Here is an 18,157-nt window from a genome sequence, read left to right on the forward strand (position 1 = left end):
CCAGGCCATAGAGCGCCTGCCTATGTCCAGCACCTGAAGGATGCACGGAGGGCAGCAGGAGTGGACACACAAGCCAGCAGACCCTCTCCAGTCCAGGCAGCTGGCCAGGAGGGCCTAGACAGTGCAGGGTAGTGAAAGGAACGGAAAGAAAGGGGGGTCAAAAGGATGGAAGAATCACGGTGGGAATGAAAAAGCTGGAAGAGTTTTGGGAATGGGGCCTCTGCAGAGCTGGTCAACAGTGCGTGACCCCCGAACCAAACGGTGCTCAGGGACAGAGGAAGAGCCCTAGGCGGGTCTGTTTTCTTGGCGGTGCTTCAAAGGAAAGGGTGGCTGTCCGGAGGCCTTGGGGCCCGGCCTGGCACCCCCCTCCAGAGGGGCCTATGGACGGGGAGGGGGGTGGCAGGGACCTGGCCCCCCCTACCCCGGGGTGCTGATGAAGCGGGCAGGCCAGCGCGGTGGCTGCCCTTCCTCCCGCGAGGTTCTTGCGCCGCCGGCTCAGAGCAAGAGGCCTGCTCCCGACAAGCTACTAGTGTCCACCCCTGAGCCCGGGGCCAGTACGTTCAGACACTAAGAAGGGGCGGGCAGCTCCCGGGGCAGGGCCGCTGCTTCGCGCTCCCGCCCTCGGTGGCCAGACGTGGCGCCTCCCCCGCGGCGACCGGAGCCGGGAGGTGGGGCCCGGAGCCGGAGCCCGGGGCTCTGATGTCACCGCGCGGCCGCCGGCGCCCAGAAGCACCTCTTGGGCTGGAGCTCAGGTACGTGGCTCAGCGGCGGGGTCTGCCCCCAGCTTCCCAGGAGCAGGCAGGGCGAGCCCCATGGCGAGGAGGGTCGGGGGCCGGGGGGCTGCGGGCTGCGGGCAGTCGGTGCCACACTGGGTGCGAAGGTGTGGATTCCGCGCGTCTGGGGGGTCCATGTGCTCTTCGCAGAAGGCGGGGGCGGGGCGGGGATGAGACCCGCCAAGAGGCGGGAGCCGCGGTGGGGTGCGGGGTGACGGGGGTGGAGCGCTTGGGTGGCCGGAGACCTCTGAGGGTCTTACTCCACGACCCTGCGTTCCCGCCCCTCGGGCCGTTGGAGAATCCGGGTCCCTGCCGCCCATGATTGCGCTGCCCCCCCAGCTCCCGTTCCGAGTCCTCCCCGACGGCGAACTCAACAGGAAAGGTGGAGAAAGGAGCCGGCCAGCGGCCAAGCGCCCTCCCAGCGTCCCCTCGACCCCGATCCGCCGCAGCACCGCGTGACTCTGCCGCCCCCTGCGGTCGCCGGTCCTGCGCCTTTCTCCTCCCTCTCGTGCCCCGACTCTAAGAGCTTGAAGCCTCAGGTAGGTGATCCGCACACACCACGGCCTACTGCCCCTGGCGCCACCATCGCCCCGCATTTCCTGCGCTGCACTGAGCGCGAGGCCCTGGGAGAATGGGGGCGGGGCGCTGGGGACTGGGAGAGCCCTGGGCCTTTCCAGAACCTGGCCTGGGGTGCTTGGATTCAAGACGCAGCCCGGGACCGGGAAACTCAGTCTGGCAGGGAGACGGCCTTGCAGGAGTGTCCCCTCAGTGAGCCAGCCGGGCGGAGTGGTCTGGACAACCTCTCTGGAGAGGTCGGATGTGAGGGGGACTTGGAGGGAGGTACCACTTAATTCCTAACCGTTGTTGGTCGTGTGAGTTTGTCCGCCTTTCTGGTCACCTCACCTGGATCTGTCTTGGTATGGTTCCACCCACTGGAGCTGCCTTCCTCTATTTCCCCAACAACCTCTAACTGAAAACCTGGGTCAGCCTGCTGGCCTGGTCCAACCTCTGCCCTGAAGTCCTGGCTCACATCCCAGCTTCTCCTCTGCCAGACCTGCGGCAGGCACTGCAGGCCCCGGACTGAATGAGCACTGAACCCCGTGGTTGGTCCGACTGGGCTTCCTCCTTCCTGAGCCAGGCACCGCCACCTTCCAGCCCCCAGCTCTGCACGCTGAAGTCATCCTTCTCTCTTTCCTCTCTTGCTCTTTCTTTCAGGTGACACTTTATTGCACATGCCCTTCCCCACCCCCCACGGGACCCTGATCTGGTGGTCTTCTGGCAGGGAGCCCATGCTGCCCCCCTGTTCTGGGGAGGCTTTGGCAGAAAGGCTATTCCAGCTGCAGCCTCTGGCCTTCCCTGCAGCCCAGCCCCCTCACTGACAGGAACGCCCATGCTGAGCTCTTGGGCTGTGGCTCCCTGCAGCTAGACAAGTGCGGGAACTCCTTACTCTTTGTGCTGAGGCCCCGAAACATAGTTAAGGAGCAGGACCCTCCTGGCATAGCAGGTGTGCAAAGGTGTGAGCGTCCTGCATGGGTGTCATCCTGCTGGGTCCGCCGCTGCAAAACATCCCTGAGCCAAGTTAAGAGCCATCAGGAAATATGTACCACATTTTTATTATCCACTCAAGCTGTTTTTACTTGGTGAACTCAGAGTTCTTTTGTCAGCACAGTGACTCATAACTAAGATAAAACTTTCTAGGCCTTTTTTGAGGAAGCATCTGCGAATGTGAGTGGTCCCGTGCCTGTAGCTGCAGCAAGCCAGCTAACACGGGCAGGTGTGGGTGGCAGGAGCCAGGGCGAGCTGTGCTCCCAAGCTGGGCCCAGAAGGGCAGAAAGTGTGAGGACTAGGGTCGGGGTGGCTAGGATGGGTTTCCTAGAGGAGGTGACTGTCCTCACAAGGCAGGGCTGCTTCTTAGAGTAGCTTGTCTTCCTGGAGTCCAGAGAGTGGAAACACTTTGCAAGAGGCCTCCAAGCCTCCGTGGGAGGCCCCAGCTGCAGAGTGAGGCCATGGCCTCCGTGAGCATGAAGATGCCTCCAGGTGGGTGAGGTCAAGATGGTCTGGCTCCCAGAGGGTCAGCTGAGAGGCCATCCAGGGAACATTGCAGGTACTGTCTCTCCCTTTTAGGAAATGCTGTCATACCCTCTCACCACTAACCTCCCTACCTGCTCTGGCCAGCAATCCATAGCATGTGGGGTCTCAGGAAAGGGAGTGGCGGGTGATCCTGAGCTCCTAACAGTGTCTAGGGGGCTCAGATGAGCTTGCTTTTCTGTTCCTACACTAGCAGGGGGGCCCTCCCTCCTCTGCACCCCAACCAAGCAACTCAGGGAAGGTGAACGCTCCTCCCAAGTCCCCAGAGCCCAGTGGGAGCCCCCGTTTCTGGACACTCAAAGCTTCTCTTACCCCTGACTCAGGTACACCCACCCAACTCCTGCCCCCGACCCCTGCACTGGGGAAGTATAGATTTCTGGCCTGTTCTGCTCTGAACTGTGTCTCTTCTCTCTACCCTCATCTGCTCCTTACAAGTTGGCTCCCTTGCTTGCCATTCAACACATTTTTTACCATTAACCTCAGGCTGGGTACAGGAGGGTGAGGAGATCTCCAGCTCGTGGCCTGTCTTCAGGCAGCCCCAGGTGGGACTGGGAAGAAAGAATCACAGGCAAGCCAACAATTACAATGCAGGGTGATGAGGGCTGTGAGGGGGAATTCGGGACACTGCAGGGGAGCCCAGAAGATCAGGAGGCCTCTAAGCTGAGCCCTGTTGGAGCAGCAAGAGTAGCAGGACAGAGGGGGAGAGCTTGTTAGTCCCAGACAAAAGGCAGTCTCTGGAAGCAGGGACCATGTTATTCTGGAACCTGCCAGGAGCTTGAGGGAAGGTGGGGGCCACTGTTTCCCACAGTGGAGTTTGAGCTGCCTTGGAGGCTTCAGGCAGCTTGGTGGCCGCCCCCCCGCCCGCCCCCGGGGTGGGGTAGGGGGAAGGCGGTCTGGCTTTCAGCTGAGTTTGCTTCTAGGAAATTGATTCTGGCCGCAGTAGGGTTGGAGGCAGGCCCAGATTCCAGGCAGGGCTCTGCCTCCTAGCAGCTGTGTGCCCCTGGGCACATCATTTCCCCTCAGAGCCTCAGTGTCCTCCTCTGTGAAATGCAGATAGCAGTCGGGAGGAGCAAGATAAATATTTATATAAAGTGCGCAGGGCTGTGAAGCTGCCCCCACCACCTGACCTGGGTCCTCCCCTCCCCTTTCTTGGCTCCCCAGTGATCTCAAAACGTTCTGGACCATTGTTCGTCCGGGAAAGATCACACGGAGAAGCTAACAAAGCGCCAGGAAGCGGCCAGGGTGGGACAGGTCTGGGGAGGGAAGGAGCGTGGGTGCATTCTCAGCGCTCCAGGGGGTGCCAGCCTGGAGAGCCCCAGCGGGGAGCCGGCCAGGGGCCAATTCCTTTCCCGGAGCCGGGGCCCTCCACCTCCAGAATCGCTCCCTGGGGCTGGTCCTCTTGCCCATGCCATCCCTGATCTGGGGGTAATGCCAGCGCTTGAGACTGTAAGAGGGGAAGTGTAAGCGGCCTCTCCTCTAGCTCCGAACTCCTCGCGCATCACGGCGTCTGTGTTCTCGAAGGCCCCGAGGAGCTAGCCTGCCCTGCGCTCACCCGCACAGCCATGGAGGCCCTAGGTCCGGGGCGCGACCGCGCCTCCTCAGCCTCATCCACGCACAGCCTGGACCTGCGGCGGCTGTCCGTGCGCGCCGACTCTGCCTACGGCTCCTTTTCTGCGGCCTCGGGCGGCGCCGAGCCGCGCACGCCGTCCCCGGGCGGCGACCTCCTTCCGTACCTGGACTGGGACTACGTGCGCCTGGTGTGGGGCGGCCCGGCGCCCGCCCGGCCCGCTGCCGCCCTGCACGCCTCCCTGCAGCCCCGGCCCGCAGCCGCCGCCCGCAGTGGGCCGTGTTCCCCGCAGGTGCAGGGCGCCCCGGGGGCACTCAGCAGGCAGGCCACCCCTCTCCTGTACGCGCTGGCGGCCGAGGCGGAGGCCGCAGCGCGGGCCGCGGAACCGCCCAGCCCTCCGGCCTCGCGGGCCGCCTACCGCCAGCGCCTGCAGGGCGCACAGCGGCGAGTCCTCCGGGAGACGTCCTTCCAGCGCAAGGAGCTCCGCATGAGCCTGCCCGCCCGCCTGAGGCCTGTGGCCCCCGCGCGGCCCCCGACGGCGCACTCGCGCTCCGCTTCGCTCGGCCACCCAGGCGGCGAGGGGGAACCGGCGCGCTCCGGGATTCTCGTGCCAGGAACCGCCGGCCGGGGCCGCCTCGCCAACCCGAAGCAGAAGTGGTGCTTCTCCGAGCCAGGGAAGCTGGATAGCGTGGGCCGGGGCGCTGGGATGACTTCGGGGTACTTGGGTGGGGCCTGCTCCAGCTTTGGCCAAGTCGGGCCCGAGCCCCAGGAATTGCAGCATCGGGCGTTGACAGAGTTCGAAGGTCTCCAGATCAGATGGCCACCCCGAGGCACAGGGGACCCAGAAACCCGGTCCTTGAAGCTCGACAACGCCTACAGACCTGCCCGCAGGAATCAGAGCGCTTCAGGGGAAGCTTTGGGTCCCTGGGGAGGTCCCGGAGGGGCCGTGCCCATTATCCAGGTATGAAAGAGAAGGGCCGAAGGCTTGGGGCCGGGGGCTTCTGGGAGACTGAAAACTCCAGCCACATTTCATCCAATCTCGTTGCCTTTCCAGGCCGTTCCTCAAGGAGCAGAACCCCCCAGACCATTATTTCAAGCCAGACATCCCAGGTGAGACATGGATCACTCTCAGGAGGCGGGGCTTTCATAGCTCTTGCCCAAGAGAGCAAAGCACCTGGCACCTACCCTCATTCTGTGTCTTCTGATGCTGTCTTTTGCAAAGCAAATCCTTCCTTCCTGGTCACTGTAATCAGCGTGTGGTCTCTGCCTCCAGGTTCCCGACTCAGAAGGAAGCTGCCACAGTGGTGTGTCCTGCAGCGGGTCCCCAGAGCAGTCCCACTGACGGCCAGCACAGGGTCCCGGAGACCGGCACTGCGTCTGTCCGGCTCCCCTCCCTTCCTGATGATGAGGTCTTCCTGGAAGAAGCCCAGCCGGTCAGAACGAGATCACCTCCAGACTCCTCTGTACGCCCAGGGTTCCCAGCCAGGTGAGTTTTCTTTTGCTTCCAAGCAGAGGGAGACACCCACTTCCATACGTAGTAGCTACAGAACACTGGAGGGCAGCCCTCCCCTGCTGGAGCCTGGGAGCCCAGGTGGTAGGGTGAGGACCCCTGGTCTTCAGCCAGAACTTTTTCCACTTCAGTGTCTCTTCCTCTTCCAGTGTCCATGCCTCTGACCTGCCATGTGGAGCTGGCTTGAGCCAAAGGCCTAACCGGGCTACTGTCCCCCTAGAACACCCCTTCCGCGAGGGCCCGGAGACTGCAGGGGCAGATGCCCGCTGGCAGGGGGTAAACGGCTGTGTGAGCGTCTCCAGGCCCACATGCTGTAGCCCCACTGGGACTGCAAATGGCGACATCCCAACCACGGACTGCATTGGGTTGCTGATGACTGACTTCCCTGCTGCTGCAGAGAGCAACCCCCTCCAGCCTTTCCCAGAGGATGCCTTGGGGCCACCAGGTGATGACACCCAAGGGCCTCGAGATGACGAGGCCCTGGCTTGGGGCACTGGCCAGCCTGGTTCCCAACTGACGTGGCCCAGTCCCCGCTTGGAGGAGCTGGTTCAGGAGCTGGCCAGACTGGATCCCTCTCTGAGTGGCACTCTCACCTCCTACCCCAGCCCAGAGTCTCCTCTGGATCTGCTGGATGGGCTGATTCCTTTGGCTGAGGTCTGGGCTGCCATGAGGCCAGCCTGTGGCAAGACTGGAGAGGAGGCTGCTGGGACTTCTGAGCCAGGGTGAGTGTGGGGCACCAGGGACTCTGGAGATTCTAAGTCCCTGCAGCCTGGGGCATGACAACCCAGGGAGCGCTGGTTTTATCCCCAGATCCCACCTTTCTAGATGCATACAACTCCTGCCAACTTCTCAGGAAGAAACGAGGCTTGAAAACCCTACCACCCATACTGTGCCTGACCAGCCATGTGGCCAGGGTCTCCCAGAGCCAAACAGCAGCATCCAAGCTAAGAAAGTGAGTGTGGTGGGGCTGGTGGAAGCTGGGTGGGACAAGAGGCAGGAGTTTGGCCTAAGACATCATGGGCCTGGCCCTAGCTTTAAGTACCCATGCCCTCCCTGCAGGTGGAGCTAGCGGACCTCCTCCAAAAGGCACTGCAGAACCTTCAGGCTGAGCAGGAGCAGCTGCAGGGGGCAGCCCAGACCTGGGCCAGACGCAGAGCTGCTCTGGAGGCCTCAGTAGGCAAGGCCTGTGCACCCCGAGACCTAGAGCGGTTCATCCGGTTCATGGCTGACCTAGAGCGTGTGCTTGGCCTTCTGCTGCTACTGGGCAGTCGCCTGGCTCGCGTGCACCGTGCCCTGGCCCGGACAGGGGCAGACAGCGACCCTGACGAGCAGGTAAAGGGTTCAGGCTGTGGAGAGTGGGGTGGTGAGGTGTGCTCGCCCAGTTCATAGTACCTCTCCCTGTGGGCTCCAGGCTTCTCTGTTGCAACGTCTCAGGCTCCTGCAGCAACAGCAGGAGGATGCCGGGGAGCTGAAGGAGCACGTGGCACGGCGAGAGCGGGCCCTTCGAGAGGTTCTGGTGCAGGCACTGCCTGCTGGGGAGCTGCGCGCCTACTGTGCCCTCCTGGCCGGCAAGGCTGCCGTCCTGGCCCAGCAGCGCAGCTTGGACGAGCGTGTTCGGCTCCTTCAGGACCAACTGGATGCTGTTAGGAGCAGCCTTGCCCATCGACCCTCATCTCCCAGGCTGGCCTCCCTGACAGGGACCCAGCCTCCCCATAAACCTCCCTTCCCAGCCCTGCTTATTTAGCGACAGCGTGGAGGTGGGGAGCATTGCCCCTGCTGTTCCCTCATGCTGCTGGGGTGAAGCTGGCTTGTTGGGTGCTTTTCCCCTGGGGTGGGGATGACCCAGGCTGGGCCCTTCCAGGATACTTCTTCCAAGTGGTGTCATGTGGCCTTGCCCACATCTTGTGGATTATCTGGTAATTAATTTATGGGTTTTATAAACTGCAGTATTCCCTCTTCTTGTGATGAGAGAGAGGGTTGGTCCAAATGGGCTGGAGGGAGTGGAGACAAGCAGAATCTCAACTTAAGATGCAGAACAGCCTCTTTTCCCTCAATAAAAACTGCTGTGAGGAGTGTGTATGTCACCCAGAATGTAGTTTGGGGAAGGATCTTGTTTGCTGGTCCCAGAGGCCAGCCCTCCCTGCCGAGGGCAGAGGAGGGATTTGTTGGAGGGTATCAGTGAGGTCTGGATGTCTCTGAAAGACTGAGCAACCAGGTTTCAAAATAGCTGGGACCAGGGGGGTGCTGGGCCCCCAGCTCCATTGCGGCCAGTGATCCCTAACTATTCTGGGGACTATGTCACTACTAACGCCAGGCCTGATTGGCCGAACCCAGGCCTCCTTCGCTGGGTTTACCCAAGCCCCCAACCTCTGTAGTGGAAGTGGGGTACCGCCTCCCTTCAAGACTCAGTGGATAATGTCCCCAATGGAAAATGGGTTCAGATGCTTTGCTGCCTAAGAACCCTGACAAATGCCCAGTACACTTGGACATTTGGGGACATTCATTCTAAGAACTTCCTTCCTCTTCCAACTGTGTTATCAAACTTGAGTTTATCCTGTTCTCCTTTAGAGACTGCACTGGGTCAGGCGGGCTTGAGAAGGGCATTAGGGGGTGGGAGCAGGAGGTGAGGCCTGGGGGCCGTGGAGACCTATCATGTGAGGGCTGGGGGCCTGGAGAGGCAGCTCAGCTGTGCTAGAGGCGCCTCTGGGGGTGGGTTGGGGCTGGAAAGGAGGAGTTAGGGGCTGAAGCATAGGACACACACACTCCTTTATTTGTGCATCAGTCCTGTATACACAGAACCAATGTCAAGTTCTCAAATATACATGTGAAAATCAGCTTTAGTATTTATAACTGCAAGCACCAAGGAAAACATTGTTCTTGCAAAGGTTTGGCATATTTTTGGAACCTGGGTACATTAAAAGGCATGTATATGTGTATTTAAAGCCAACTGACCCCAAAGTGAGAAATTTCTGCTTCTGGGCTTGTTTTCTGATTTGTATTGTCACCAAGTGCAACTGGTTGGGAATTTTAAGTGGTCGTATTCATAGCAAAAGCATTAGTTGTAACAGTCGTGCTATTGAGCGCAGAACAATGCTCACATTGTGCCATTTTATAAAAAACATATGGGGCTCCTGCTGAGGCAGTTGCGGGTTCTAACATTATGCTTTGAACACTGGGCAGGGCCTCTGCTCCAAGGCCTCCAGTCCAGCTGGGCAGCTGGCTTCAGGGTGCATTCTAGATGGAATCTGCTTATTTCTGCCTTTTGGCCTGTACAGGCCCCATTGCATTCTCTGGTTGTGATATTTTTAGAAAGACACTTGATGGGGTCCCCTGGGCCAGTGGAAACGGTGTATTTTAGACAGAGCACTCCCAGGCTGGGATGGGCCTGGGGAGCAGCATCTGCCATTGTCCAGCTAAATTGCACTTTGCTTCTGTGCTGAGTTTTGCCCTGGGGAAATAATGAGGCTTCTCTGCTTGTCCCTACCACATCCGAGGAGCCACCAAAGTAGGTGGACACCAACTGCGCCTGTCCTTTCATGTGGCCTCTGTCTCCTTCCTTCCCTGGTGTATTTCCCTCCCACTCCGATATTCCTTCAGAGGGCAAGAGTGAGCTCACCATAGCTGTTGCATGTTGGTACCACAGACCAAGAAAGACGAGCAGGGCCCGGGAGCCCGGTGAATTTCACCCTCCAGGGCACTGTCAGCAGAGGGCACTGTTCTCACGATTGAAGCTGCTACCTGTACCTGACCCACCTGCAGCCCCCGCAGCTACCAGGCCCTCTGCGCTAGCCACTGGGACTTTGCCTGGCCCTGCACAGCAGTGTCGCTGCTGAACCTGAAGGCTGGGGCTGGGCCTTCCTGCTTCAGTCGGAAGGCAATTCTGGCTAGGCAGCCCTGGGAAAGCTGGCTTGCTTTCCTTGGTTGCTGGTTAGTGAGAAGTGAGGAGGAGGGAAGCCGGGGTTGTTATCTCCAGTATCAGTATCGAGAAGTCTTACTTAGTCCCCACCCCCGGCTGGAACACAGGGGCTCAGGACTCTGGGTCGGGGTTTGTGGACCCGTCTCCAGAATCCGCCCGCGTCCCCGAACCCCCGCCTGCCCGCCCACGCTGCTGACAGCGGAGCCTCCACGCTCTGCCCAGGGCGAGCTGAAGCTGGGGCTGTTGCTGGGCAACAGGCAGCCCTGCGACCGCCTCCGCGGCTTGCCTCACCCGCCCTCGCTGCTGCAGCTAATGTGGATGTAATTAGTGTACTTTTACCTTCAGACTGCGGTTGGGAACGGAATAGGGAAGCGGTGTTCCGCGTGCCCGAGAGCGGCGCGCCGTGTGCCGTGAACAGCCGGCTGCGCACACCATTGTACCTCCCGGAGCGGCGGCGAAAACCGCGGGGATCCTCGCCGCCACAGCCCACGGTGCTGCTCCCTCACATGCAGATCGGAAGCTTAAGAGGGAATTTAGGTCAACCGTAGCTGAGGGCCGCAGAGGGGCCCTGCGAACCGGGAGGCTAGGGGTGGGGGTGGGGGGAGGCAATTGCTCTAACGCAACCTTCTCAACCACCCTGCAGTTGTGGCAGATCGACCGCAGTTTAGACGGTCACGGTGGGTTTACCTGTTGTCTTTGAAATTTGAATCAGCGTCGACCTCCTACGAGGACTTTTTTCTGGAAGAGAGGCCTGCGCATACCTCCCTGTGGTCTGTCTGTCTCCCTCCCTCCTCCCTCTCCTTCTCCCTCTTCCCAGTAGTCACACCTGAGGCCACCTCTACTTCAAGGTTCAAGGCCAGAGGTGTGGCAGTTCCGAATGCTGAGGCCAGGACCGAGGTTCACGGCTAAGAGCTCTCTGGAGAGCAATAGAGTTTATCTAAGCAAACATTTTTAAGCGGTACAATAATTTCTTCCAGGAAAAGGCCCAAACGAGGGGAGAATGCGTGTCCTGGGTGTGCCTACCTTGTAACTGGGCGCCAAGGGCTGCACCACGACTGTCCAGTTCTGGGAGGTGGGGGTAGGGATTCCACAGGAATGCGAATTAAGAAAGACATTGTAATATCTATTTTAACTAAACGCACATTACATAAAGAGCATGGAATGATTCCCCTTTTGTGGGAATATGTTTTTCCTAGTAAAGTTGGTTATTTCTGTACACGTTTATTAACATGGCAAAAGAACGGGGAAGCAAAGGTGCCAGCCTGAGCTATTTCTTTTTGCAGTGCAGCCAGATGCCCCTGTGGACCCAGCTTGGTGCAACTCCTAGTATTTCAGGTTGGCTTGCAGTTCAGAGACAGCTCTACCTACTCATTTCCTATGCCCCTCTCCCCACAGTCTTCAGGGTGGGTACTGCCAGTCCTTTGTCCCACAGAAAAGGGAGACGGCATCGGAAAACTGGGTGACTGGCTTGAGGTCGCTCAGTGAGTGAAGAACCGAGGCTGAGACCACCAACCGTGCTTTTCCGCAGCAGTGCAGCAGTGGGAATGGGATGCCATGCCAGCTCGGGCTCTTGCCTGGCTGTGAGGCGTGAGCAAGTCGCTGACGATTTCTCCAGGCTTTGGTTTCCTTACTGTAACATCAAGATGCTAACAGTGCCTGAGTTTAAGGTGGTGGCTAGTACCTGCAAAGCGTTCAGAGCCTCGTCTGGCACGTAATGAACATAGGTCATGTGAGCATTGCCCACGCCCCGGTCTCCACTAGTAAGTGGGACATGCTCAGCGACAACTTCCAACCTTCTGTGAAGGAAATGTGAAACTTTATAAAAAGCCCGCGCTGGCCACGGCTCAGGCATCCACTGTACATCAACAATTCTCCCCATTAAAAGGAGTGATTCTCAACCCTGTGAGAATTCTAACCAGCTCAATTGCCTTAACTTACACACAGTCATTCTTATGTGTGTCATTGGAAATACCCTCACAGGTGTACCTCCTGCTAGGCAATATATGGTTCTTGAAAACCTTCCATATGCACTTCCATCCATAATTTCCTGCTGACTTACCTTATAGTTTCAGAAAGTCTTGGCCTGCGATGAAAAAGTGGTGGTTTCTAACACCTGAGCTTTAGGCTTATTGGTTCTAAATTCTTGCCAAATGTTTTACCTCATTTAGAAGGCTCCCAGCGCACCGTTTGCAACACGAAGATTTTTCTGGTCATTTGAGTAACCCTCCTCTGAGTTAAGTGTTCAATAAACACTAGCTATTGTTATTATTACTCTCCGGTTTAGATTTTGATCTTTCTCAAGGTGGGTCATGGCTGTTTGTGACCTTTGTTACCTATCTTAGTCAAGTCAAGCCTCTCTTTTACCATGGAAAGTCTCTAATATTTTATTGTCTTTTAGTCTCTTAGCCACTCGGATTGCTATAATTATTGCCTCCCACAGTTTTCCTGCAGAGGCAGAAGATTTCATTTACATTTTAAAATAATTTATGCAGCTTAGCTAGAGTTCCAGGCAAGGAAGGTGGGAAGGGTCAGACTAGAGCTTACATTTACCTACAGTTTTGCCTACCAGAGCCACATATGGTTGACTCCTTTTACTTTGTGGAGCTATTCAAACTCTTTCAATGACAGAATGCTTGAAAGTGGCAGAAGAAGGATGAGGAGAGAAGGAAGAAATTAAGTAAATTAAAGGAGAAGAAAAGAAAAATACAGAGGCAAAGGGAGTGGGGGGAGGTGGAAGAAGGCCTGGGGGGATAGAGGGTGATGGAAGGAGACTTGCCTGGGGTGGTGAACACACAATACAGTGTGCAGATGATGCATTGTGGAACTGTGCACCTGAAACCTGCATAATTTTGTTAATCAGTGTCACCCCGATAAAGTCAGTAAAAAGGAAAAATCATTAAAAAATAGTGGCAAGACCTGTAGAAGATTCAAGGAAAGTACATCATCACACAAACAGAAACAAAATGGGAGGCTGTTTATTTCATTGCTTAAATCAAAACAGTTTATTCATACCTGAAATAATTTCAGAGGCCTCACTGATACAAGTACCTGTCTGTGGCGGGGCGCCACACTACCCCGTGCTGTAGAAGCCATTTGATATAACTAATGACATGCAAACACCATGTGCAAAAGCGGGCATCACCACCGTATGATGTAAAAAAAGGCTGAGCAAATAGATTCCACATCTTTAAAACAGAGAAAGAGCCATTATAATCACACTGCCTTGAACCTGGGAAATCTTGGTGATACCTACGACCCTTCTCAATTACAGAGAAGCAAAGATCCTGAGACGTTAAGTCAACCCTCTAAGGTCACTGAGCAAAGAGATTCTGAATCTACTATTTTGGAATAAAGTGCTGGCTTTCAGATGAGTTTTTAAAATGGATATCATACACTATTTGTACAGAACTTTCATATATAATAGCTGTTCCTTCATTGTATCCAGTACTATTTTACTAGTTATTTTTCTGGTGTGATGCTATAACTTTTTTTTTTTTTAGTTGTGGCCCAACTTGGAATATTTACATACTTTATTGAAAGGCTCAGCCAGATTTGAAAAAGACACAAATTCAGAAACGTAGTATGAGTGCAATTCACACAAAACACACTTAAGGAGATATTCATGCTAAATCAAAATGCCACCCACCAGTGCCAAAGACATGTGTTTATATTCCACCATAAAGAAAACCACTAATTAAAAGTATCTGTCCAAATGTCTCTTTTCTTTTGTTAAATCGCCTTTTCTCCCAAGATGCACTTGTTTCCTATATTTAGCATTCACAGTACCAGTAAATGTAATTCCATTTACAATGGTCGTGTTCTGTGTCCAAGATTCTCTGGGACCTTCGTTGCCTAAAACGAGGTAGATAAATGTTTAAGGGTTTTGTCGGTTGGGGCTAATTTCTTTTAGATTCTTTAAAAAAGATTCTATCTATCTATCTATCTATCTATCTATCTATCTATCTATCTATTTATTGAGATAGGGGAGGGGAGGGAGATAGAGAGGGAGAGAAACATCAATTGGTTGCTTCTTGCAAGCCCCCAGCTGGGATCTGAGCCACAACCCAGGCACATGCCCTGATGGTGACCTTTTGCTTGGCAGGACAGCGCTCAGCCCACTGAACCACACCAGCTTGGGCAATTTCTTTGAAATACTGATCATTAGTTTTTTTTTTAATAGAATTCCAAAATCTTTACCAAAGACCAAAAATATCTGAGCATTTTGCCTAAAATATGGAAAAATATAATTTCACAAGGTTATTATAAAAGTTGCTTTGCCTCATTTCAATTTAAAAACAGGATAAAAGCATCAAGGTACAAAACCACTGGTATCTTAGAGCTGGCCGACCACCCGACCTCACACAACACCGAACGAGGCCCTTGCCGCTGGTCCTGGTCTGGGAGTGTACCGAAGCAGAGGCACTGGGTTAGCTCACTCAGGGGCCAGACCAGCTGCACCCCTTAACCTTCAATCCTGAATTTCAGTTCTCTCCCAGAGTTCAAGCCTGACTTCTGGCGGACTTCAAAGGACGCTCACTGAGATCTCAAAGCTCCAGAGACAGGTGAAGCTTCAGCAGAAGCTGGAGGCGTGGGCTCCCCTGGGTGAAACAGACTGCAGTGGACAAGGCTGGAAACCGGATGGAGGGAAAGTGCTGGGCCGCCGCCGCGGGCAAGCTTAGATGTGTGAGGGGCAGGCCCAGCTAGATCAACCGAGCCGGAGCCTCAGCCACTGTCAGGTGGCGGGGGGCAGGCTGGGCATTAGACCAGCGAAGGGCCCCGGAGTGGATCGACGAGAGATTTCCGAAAAGGCCGGCACGCCACCGCGGCTCTTCGTCTTTTTACGAGGAGGTATGGGCGAGGCCCCCAAGAACTTGGCGAAGGATCCCGAGCCCGACTTCCTCAGGCCTCGAGCCAGGTCCTGGAGCATCAGGTCGTCAGCCAGGACGCCCAGAAACGCGCTCGTGGTGGAACTTAGGATGGTGGCGGCCACCTGCACCGGGCGCCGGGCCGCGAGGCTGCCACCGCCACCGCCGATCGCAGTGGGCTCGGCGGAGCCGGGCAGGCCGGGGTCGCCCAGGAGACGGCGCAGCGCGTAGGTGGCGCCCGGCGGCAGGTACTGGTAGGCCCGCCGCCCGCTGTGGTCGCGCACGTGCACCTGCGCACCCAGGCCCACCAGCAGCACCGCGGCGTCCTCGTGGCCGTGCAGAGCCGCCAGGTGCAGCGGCGTGTAGCCGCCGTGCGAGCGCGCGTTCAGGTTGACCGGCGCGCCCCCGCGCCGCGCCACCTCCACCAGCTGCAGAGCCATCTCGCGGTCGCCGCTCTTGGCGGCCCAGTGCAGGGCGGTGAAACCAGACATGAAGTCGCGCTTGGCGGCCAGGCCACCGTCGCGCAGCAGCAGCCCGTGCAGCTGGTGGGTCCAGCGGCCACTGGCCGCCCGCACTAGCCACTCGTGCTCGGCCGGCTCCAGGGGCACGGTGGACGGCGGAGGCGCGACCGGCAGCTCCTCGGTGTCGGGGCTCAGCAGGCGCGGGCCGGCCCGCGACAGGCGCCGCAGGTGCGGGGAGCGGCCCGGGCCCAGGCCGGGGCCCAAGCCGAGGCCCAGGCCGGACTCCTCCACCGAGAGCCGCCGCAGTAGGGGCGGGGAGCTCCGCGGGCTCGGCTCTTCCGACAGCTGCCGGCGCAGGCCCTGCTCTTCCGCTCGGATTCGGAGCGTCGTGGGGCCCGGGACGCAGCGCACCGGCAGCATGCAGGGCTTCTGCGGAGGCGCGCGTCGCGGGGGTGGCGGCGGCCCTGTTGTCGCCCCAGGCCCCGATTCTGGGTCAGGCGGCTCTGCGTGGAGTAAGGCCGCCTCCGACGGTGTCCAGGACGGTGCGGCCACGTCTGCAGAGAGGTCCTCGGAGGGGTGGGCTAGCTCCAAGGCTGGAAGCCCCGGGTCGGACGGCCCCCCTGACTGCTGGGTCGGGGGGCTTAACAACGGCTCCGCAGTCGGCTGAGTGAGCTCAGAGGCCGGCGCCCCAGCAGTGACCTGTGGCTCCGAGGGAGGGTCCAGGTCCCCAGGTGCATCCACACACAGTTGCGCCGAGGCCAAGGATGGAGCCCCGGAGGCAGCGGTTTCCACGTGAGAGAGGGACGTGGTCTTGGATGGCGGGGCCAGTGGCTCGGCGGTGCTGGGGACGCAGGAGGGCAGGCGCTCTGGGCCCTCTCGGGGCCGCGGCTTCTTCCTCAGCACCACGAACTTGACGCCGTCGAACTCCTTCACCACGGCCACGTCGTTGACGAACTGCTTGAAGCGGTCCCTGCGGGCCGCGCGGCCGCGCGGGTCGCCAGCGTCCAGCAGCGGCTTGAAGCGGCTCAGCAGCTCGGAGTCGCGCACCTTCCCGCCGTGCTCGTGCAGGAAGCCCAGCACCGCCGCCTGGCTCACCCCCACGGCCGCCGCGGCCGCTGCCGCGGCCAGGGCCATGGCCAGGGTCTGCCCCTTGCCGCCTCTCCCACCAGCCTCCCCGGGGGCTGCTGCGGCAGGTGGACCGCCGGGCGCCCGCTAGCACGCGCCGGAGCCGGCGTTCCGGGAGTCACGTCCGCCTCGGCCAGGCTCACCTGGTCGTTTCCACGGAGGCTGGGCGGGCGTGTGGCCGAAGCTGGACTGCGGTCAAGTCAGCGCCGCAGAGCCTGGGAGTCTCCGGGGCCGGGGTGTGGGGGCGCGGGGGGGGGGAGGCACGGGGCCCGCGGTGCGCTCCCACCACCGCTGCCCCGCCGGCCCCCAGTCTTCGGGGTAGGTTTCTGCCTTTATACTTTGTCCAATGGGCGCCGGGCTCCATCCCCCGCGTTCGGTGCTCGCTTTACAGGTGACAGCTGCCACCAGGGCCTTGGGGGAGCGGAAATTCTCCACCACAGCCCCACCCCAACCCGGGAATTAAAGGCGCAGCGCCAGGCTGCAGCTCGGCTCCCGTTGCTAGGTGGGTGTGTTCCCCAGGGGTGCGCGGTCCACTCACGAGGCTAGGATTTTATTCCTGTAAGAAATATTTAACCACCACAAAATACTGGGCAATTATTTAAAAGCAGCCATGTCTTTAAAGACCATCAGTGTCTCCCCAATAGCCGAATGCCTTCCATGCAATTTACAGCTAAGATATTTGCTGTGCGTGGCAGTGTATGTTCCTGACGTTTAGAAGAGACATTTTAAAAAGCAATTTTCTCATGATAAAATAATACATTTTCACATTGGAATAAAACCACAGGAAAATATAAAGAAGAAGAAAGAGTATGCCTTGAAATCACCATTAATGTTTTGAAATATTTTATTTTCCCCATACATGGTACACATGTTTATGCTTTAAAATCAGAGTGCAAAATTGCAATCATGCTGTATTTTTAAAACTTCACTTAATCTGCAAATGTATGTGGAGCACCGTGTTTGTGCCAGCACCTTCCCAGGTTGTGACACGTCGCCCATCGGCCTGCAAGATGGATGGGAACGCCTAACGCGGCGGAGCTCACCTGGTGGTGGGGCGAGGCGCAGTGGTGGCGCGGTGCACGGAATCAAACCGGGACTCTGAAAGCTGTATATTATGCCAGATACACACTATGCAAACAATAAAGCAGAATGAAACAGAGGAGGGGCAGGCTGCAATTTTGAACCTTGTGCTCAGGGTAGGACTCCTTGTGAAGGTCACCACGAAGCAAGAACTTGAAGTGATCGGCAGGTTATGTAGCTGGGGGGAGGGAGAACCACCAGGACAAAGGTGGGATCCATTTCTTAGTTTACAAACACAGCACTATAAATATATAGCCAGAGGCACTGTACCATAGTACTATAGTTAGAGAGAGCAAGATTCGGGAGTCAAACTTCCGAGCTTGGATCCTAGCTCTGCCTCAGGCTTGACCCCTCTGTGCCCCGGCTTTCTTCCCTGTAAAGGGCGATGATGATAGTGTGGTACTTACCTCACTGGGCAGCTGGGGGGTTAAGTGAGAAAATAAACACAAAACACCCAGAAGAACAGTGCTCGGCCCACAGGAAACATTCAAATGATTACCAGACACATAGCCACTACCGATATTATTACTCGTTGAAAAGAAGAACAGAGTGATAAAATGAGAAGGATTCCCCTTTCCTCATTCCCAGAGGCCATTTCTGTCTTCAGTCCTGTTTCCAGAATGCATATGATTTAATCTTTTCTCCTCACTTTAAATTTTATTGCAAGCATTTCCCCCAATGACAATATTCTTTTAAAAATATATGATTTTCAGCCCTGGCTGGTGTGCCTCAGTGGATTGAGCGCTGGCCTGTGAACCAAGGGGTCACCAGT

At 57.3% G+C, this 18,157-nt stretch overlaps 2 protein-coding genes across 6 annotated transcripts; one reads left to right on the forward strand and one right to left on the reverse strand.

Moving 5' to 3' along the window:
• The first annotated feature begins 638 nt into the window (after window positions 1-638).
• On the forward strand, window positions 639-8,033 carry SHROOM1 (shroom family member 1). Of its 5 annotated transcripts, none has more exons than XM_045823510.1 (9): window positions 639-752; window positions 1,113-1,312; window positions 4,342-5,389; window positions 5,483-5,538; window positions 5,702-5,914; window positions 6,088-6,660; window positions 6,749-6,890; window positions 6,998-7,270; window positions 7,350-8,033. In XM_045823510.1, the coding sequence occupies exons 3-9, from the start codon at window positions 4,424-4,426 to the stop codon at window positions 7,680-7,682; spliced, it is 2,556 nt and encodes an 851-aa protein (XP_045679466.1). In that variant the 5' UTR covers window positions 639-752; window positions 1,113-1,312; window positions 4,342-4,423; the 3' UTR covers window positions 7,683-8,033. The 5 variants fall into 5 exon arrangements, with proteins under 5 accessions (XP_045679466.1, XP_045679451.1, XP_045679460.1 ...); XM_045823495.1 differs by having other exon boundaries at window positions 4,383-5,389; XM_045823504.1 differs by lacking the exon at window positions 639-752 and adding an exon at window positions 780-880 and having other exon boundaries at window positions 4,383-5,389.
• A 5,883-nt stretch (window positions 8,034-13,916) lies between these two features.
• Window positions 13,917-17,411, reverse strand: SOWAHA (sosondowah ankyrin repeat domain family member A). Its single transcript, XM_045824112.1, has one exon. The coding sequence runs from the start codon at window positions 16,312-16,314 to the stop codon at window positions 14,587-14,589; it is 1,728 nt and encodes a 575-aa protein (XP_045680068.1). The 5' UTR covers window positions 16,315-17,411; the 3' UTR covers window positions 13,917-14,586.
• Between the last annotated feature and the right edge of the window lie 746 nt (window positions 17,412-18,157).

The sequence above is a fragment of the Phyllostomus hastatus genome, unplaced genomic scaffold (genome assembly GCF_019186645.2).
Source record: "Phyllostomus hastatus isolate PE091 unplaced genomic scaffold, TTU_PhHast_1.1 phas_contig_150, whole genome shotgun sequence".
Classification (NCBI taxonomy): domain Eukaryota; kingdom Metazoa; phylum Chordata; class Mammalia; order Chiroptera; family Phyllostomidae; genus Phyllostomus; species Phyllostomus hastatus.

What these genes read in the sequence shown, in the direction of transcription:
- SHROOM1 (XM_045823510.1), top strand. Translation starts at nt 4,424, where the DNA reads ATGGAGGCCCTAGGTCCGGGGCGCGACCGCGCCTCCTCAGCCTCATCC. An exon ending in GCTGGGACTTCTGAGCCAGG is followed by an intron (nt 6,661 to 6,748) that starts GTGAGTGTGGGG and finishes TTTTATCCCCAG; the next exon opens with ATCCCACCTTTCTAGATGCA. An exon ending in GCAGCATCCAAGCTAAGAAA is followed by an intron (nt 6,891 to 6,997) that starts GTGAGTGTGGTG and finishes CCCTCCCTGCAG; the next exon opens with GTGGAGCTAGCGGACCTCCT.
- SOWAHA (XM_045824112.1), bottom strand. Translation starts at nt 16,314, where the DNA reads ATGGCCCTGGCCGCGGCAGCGGCCGCGGCGGCCGTGGGGGTGAGCCAG.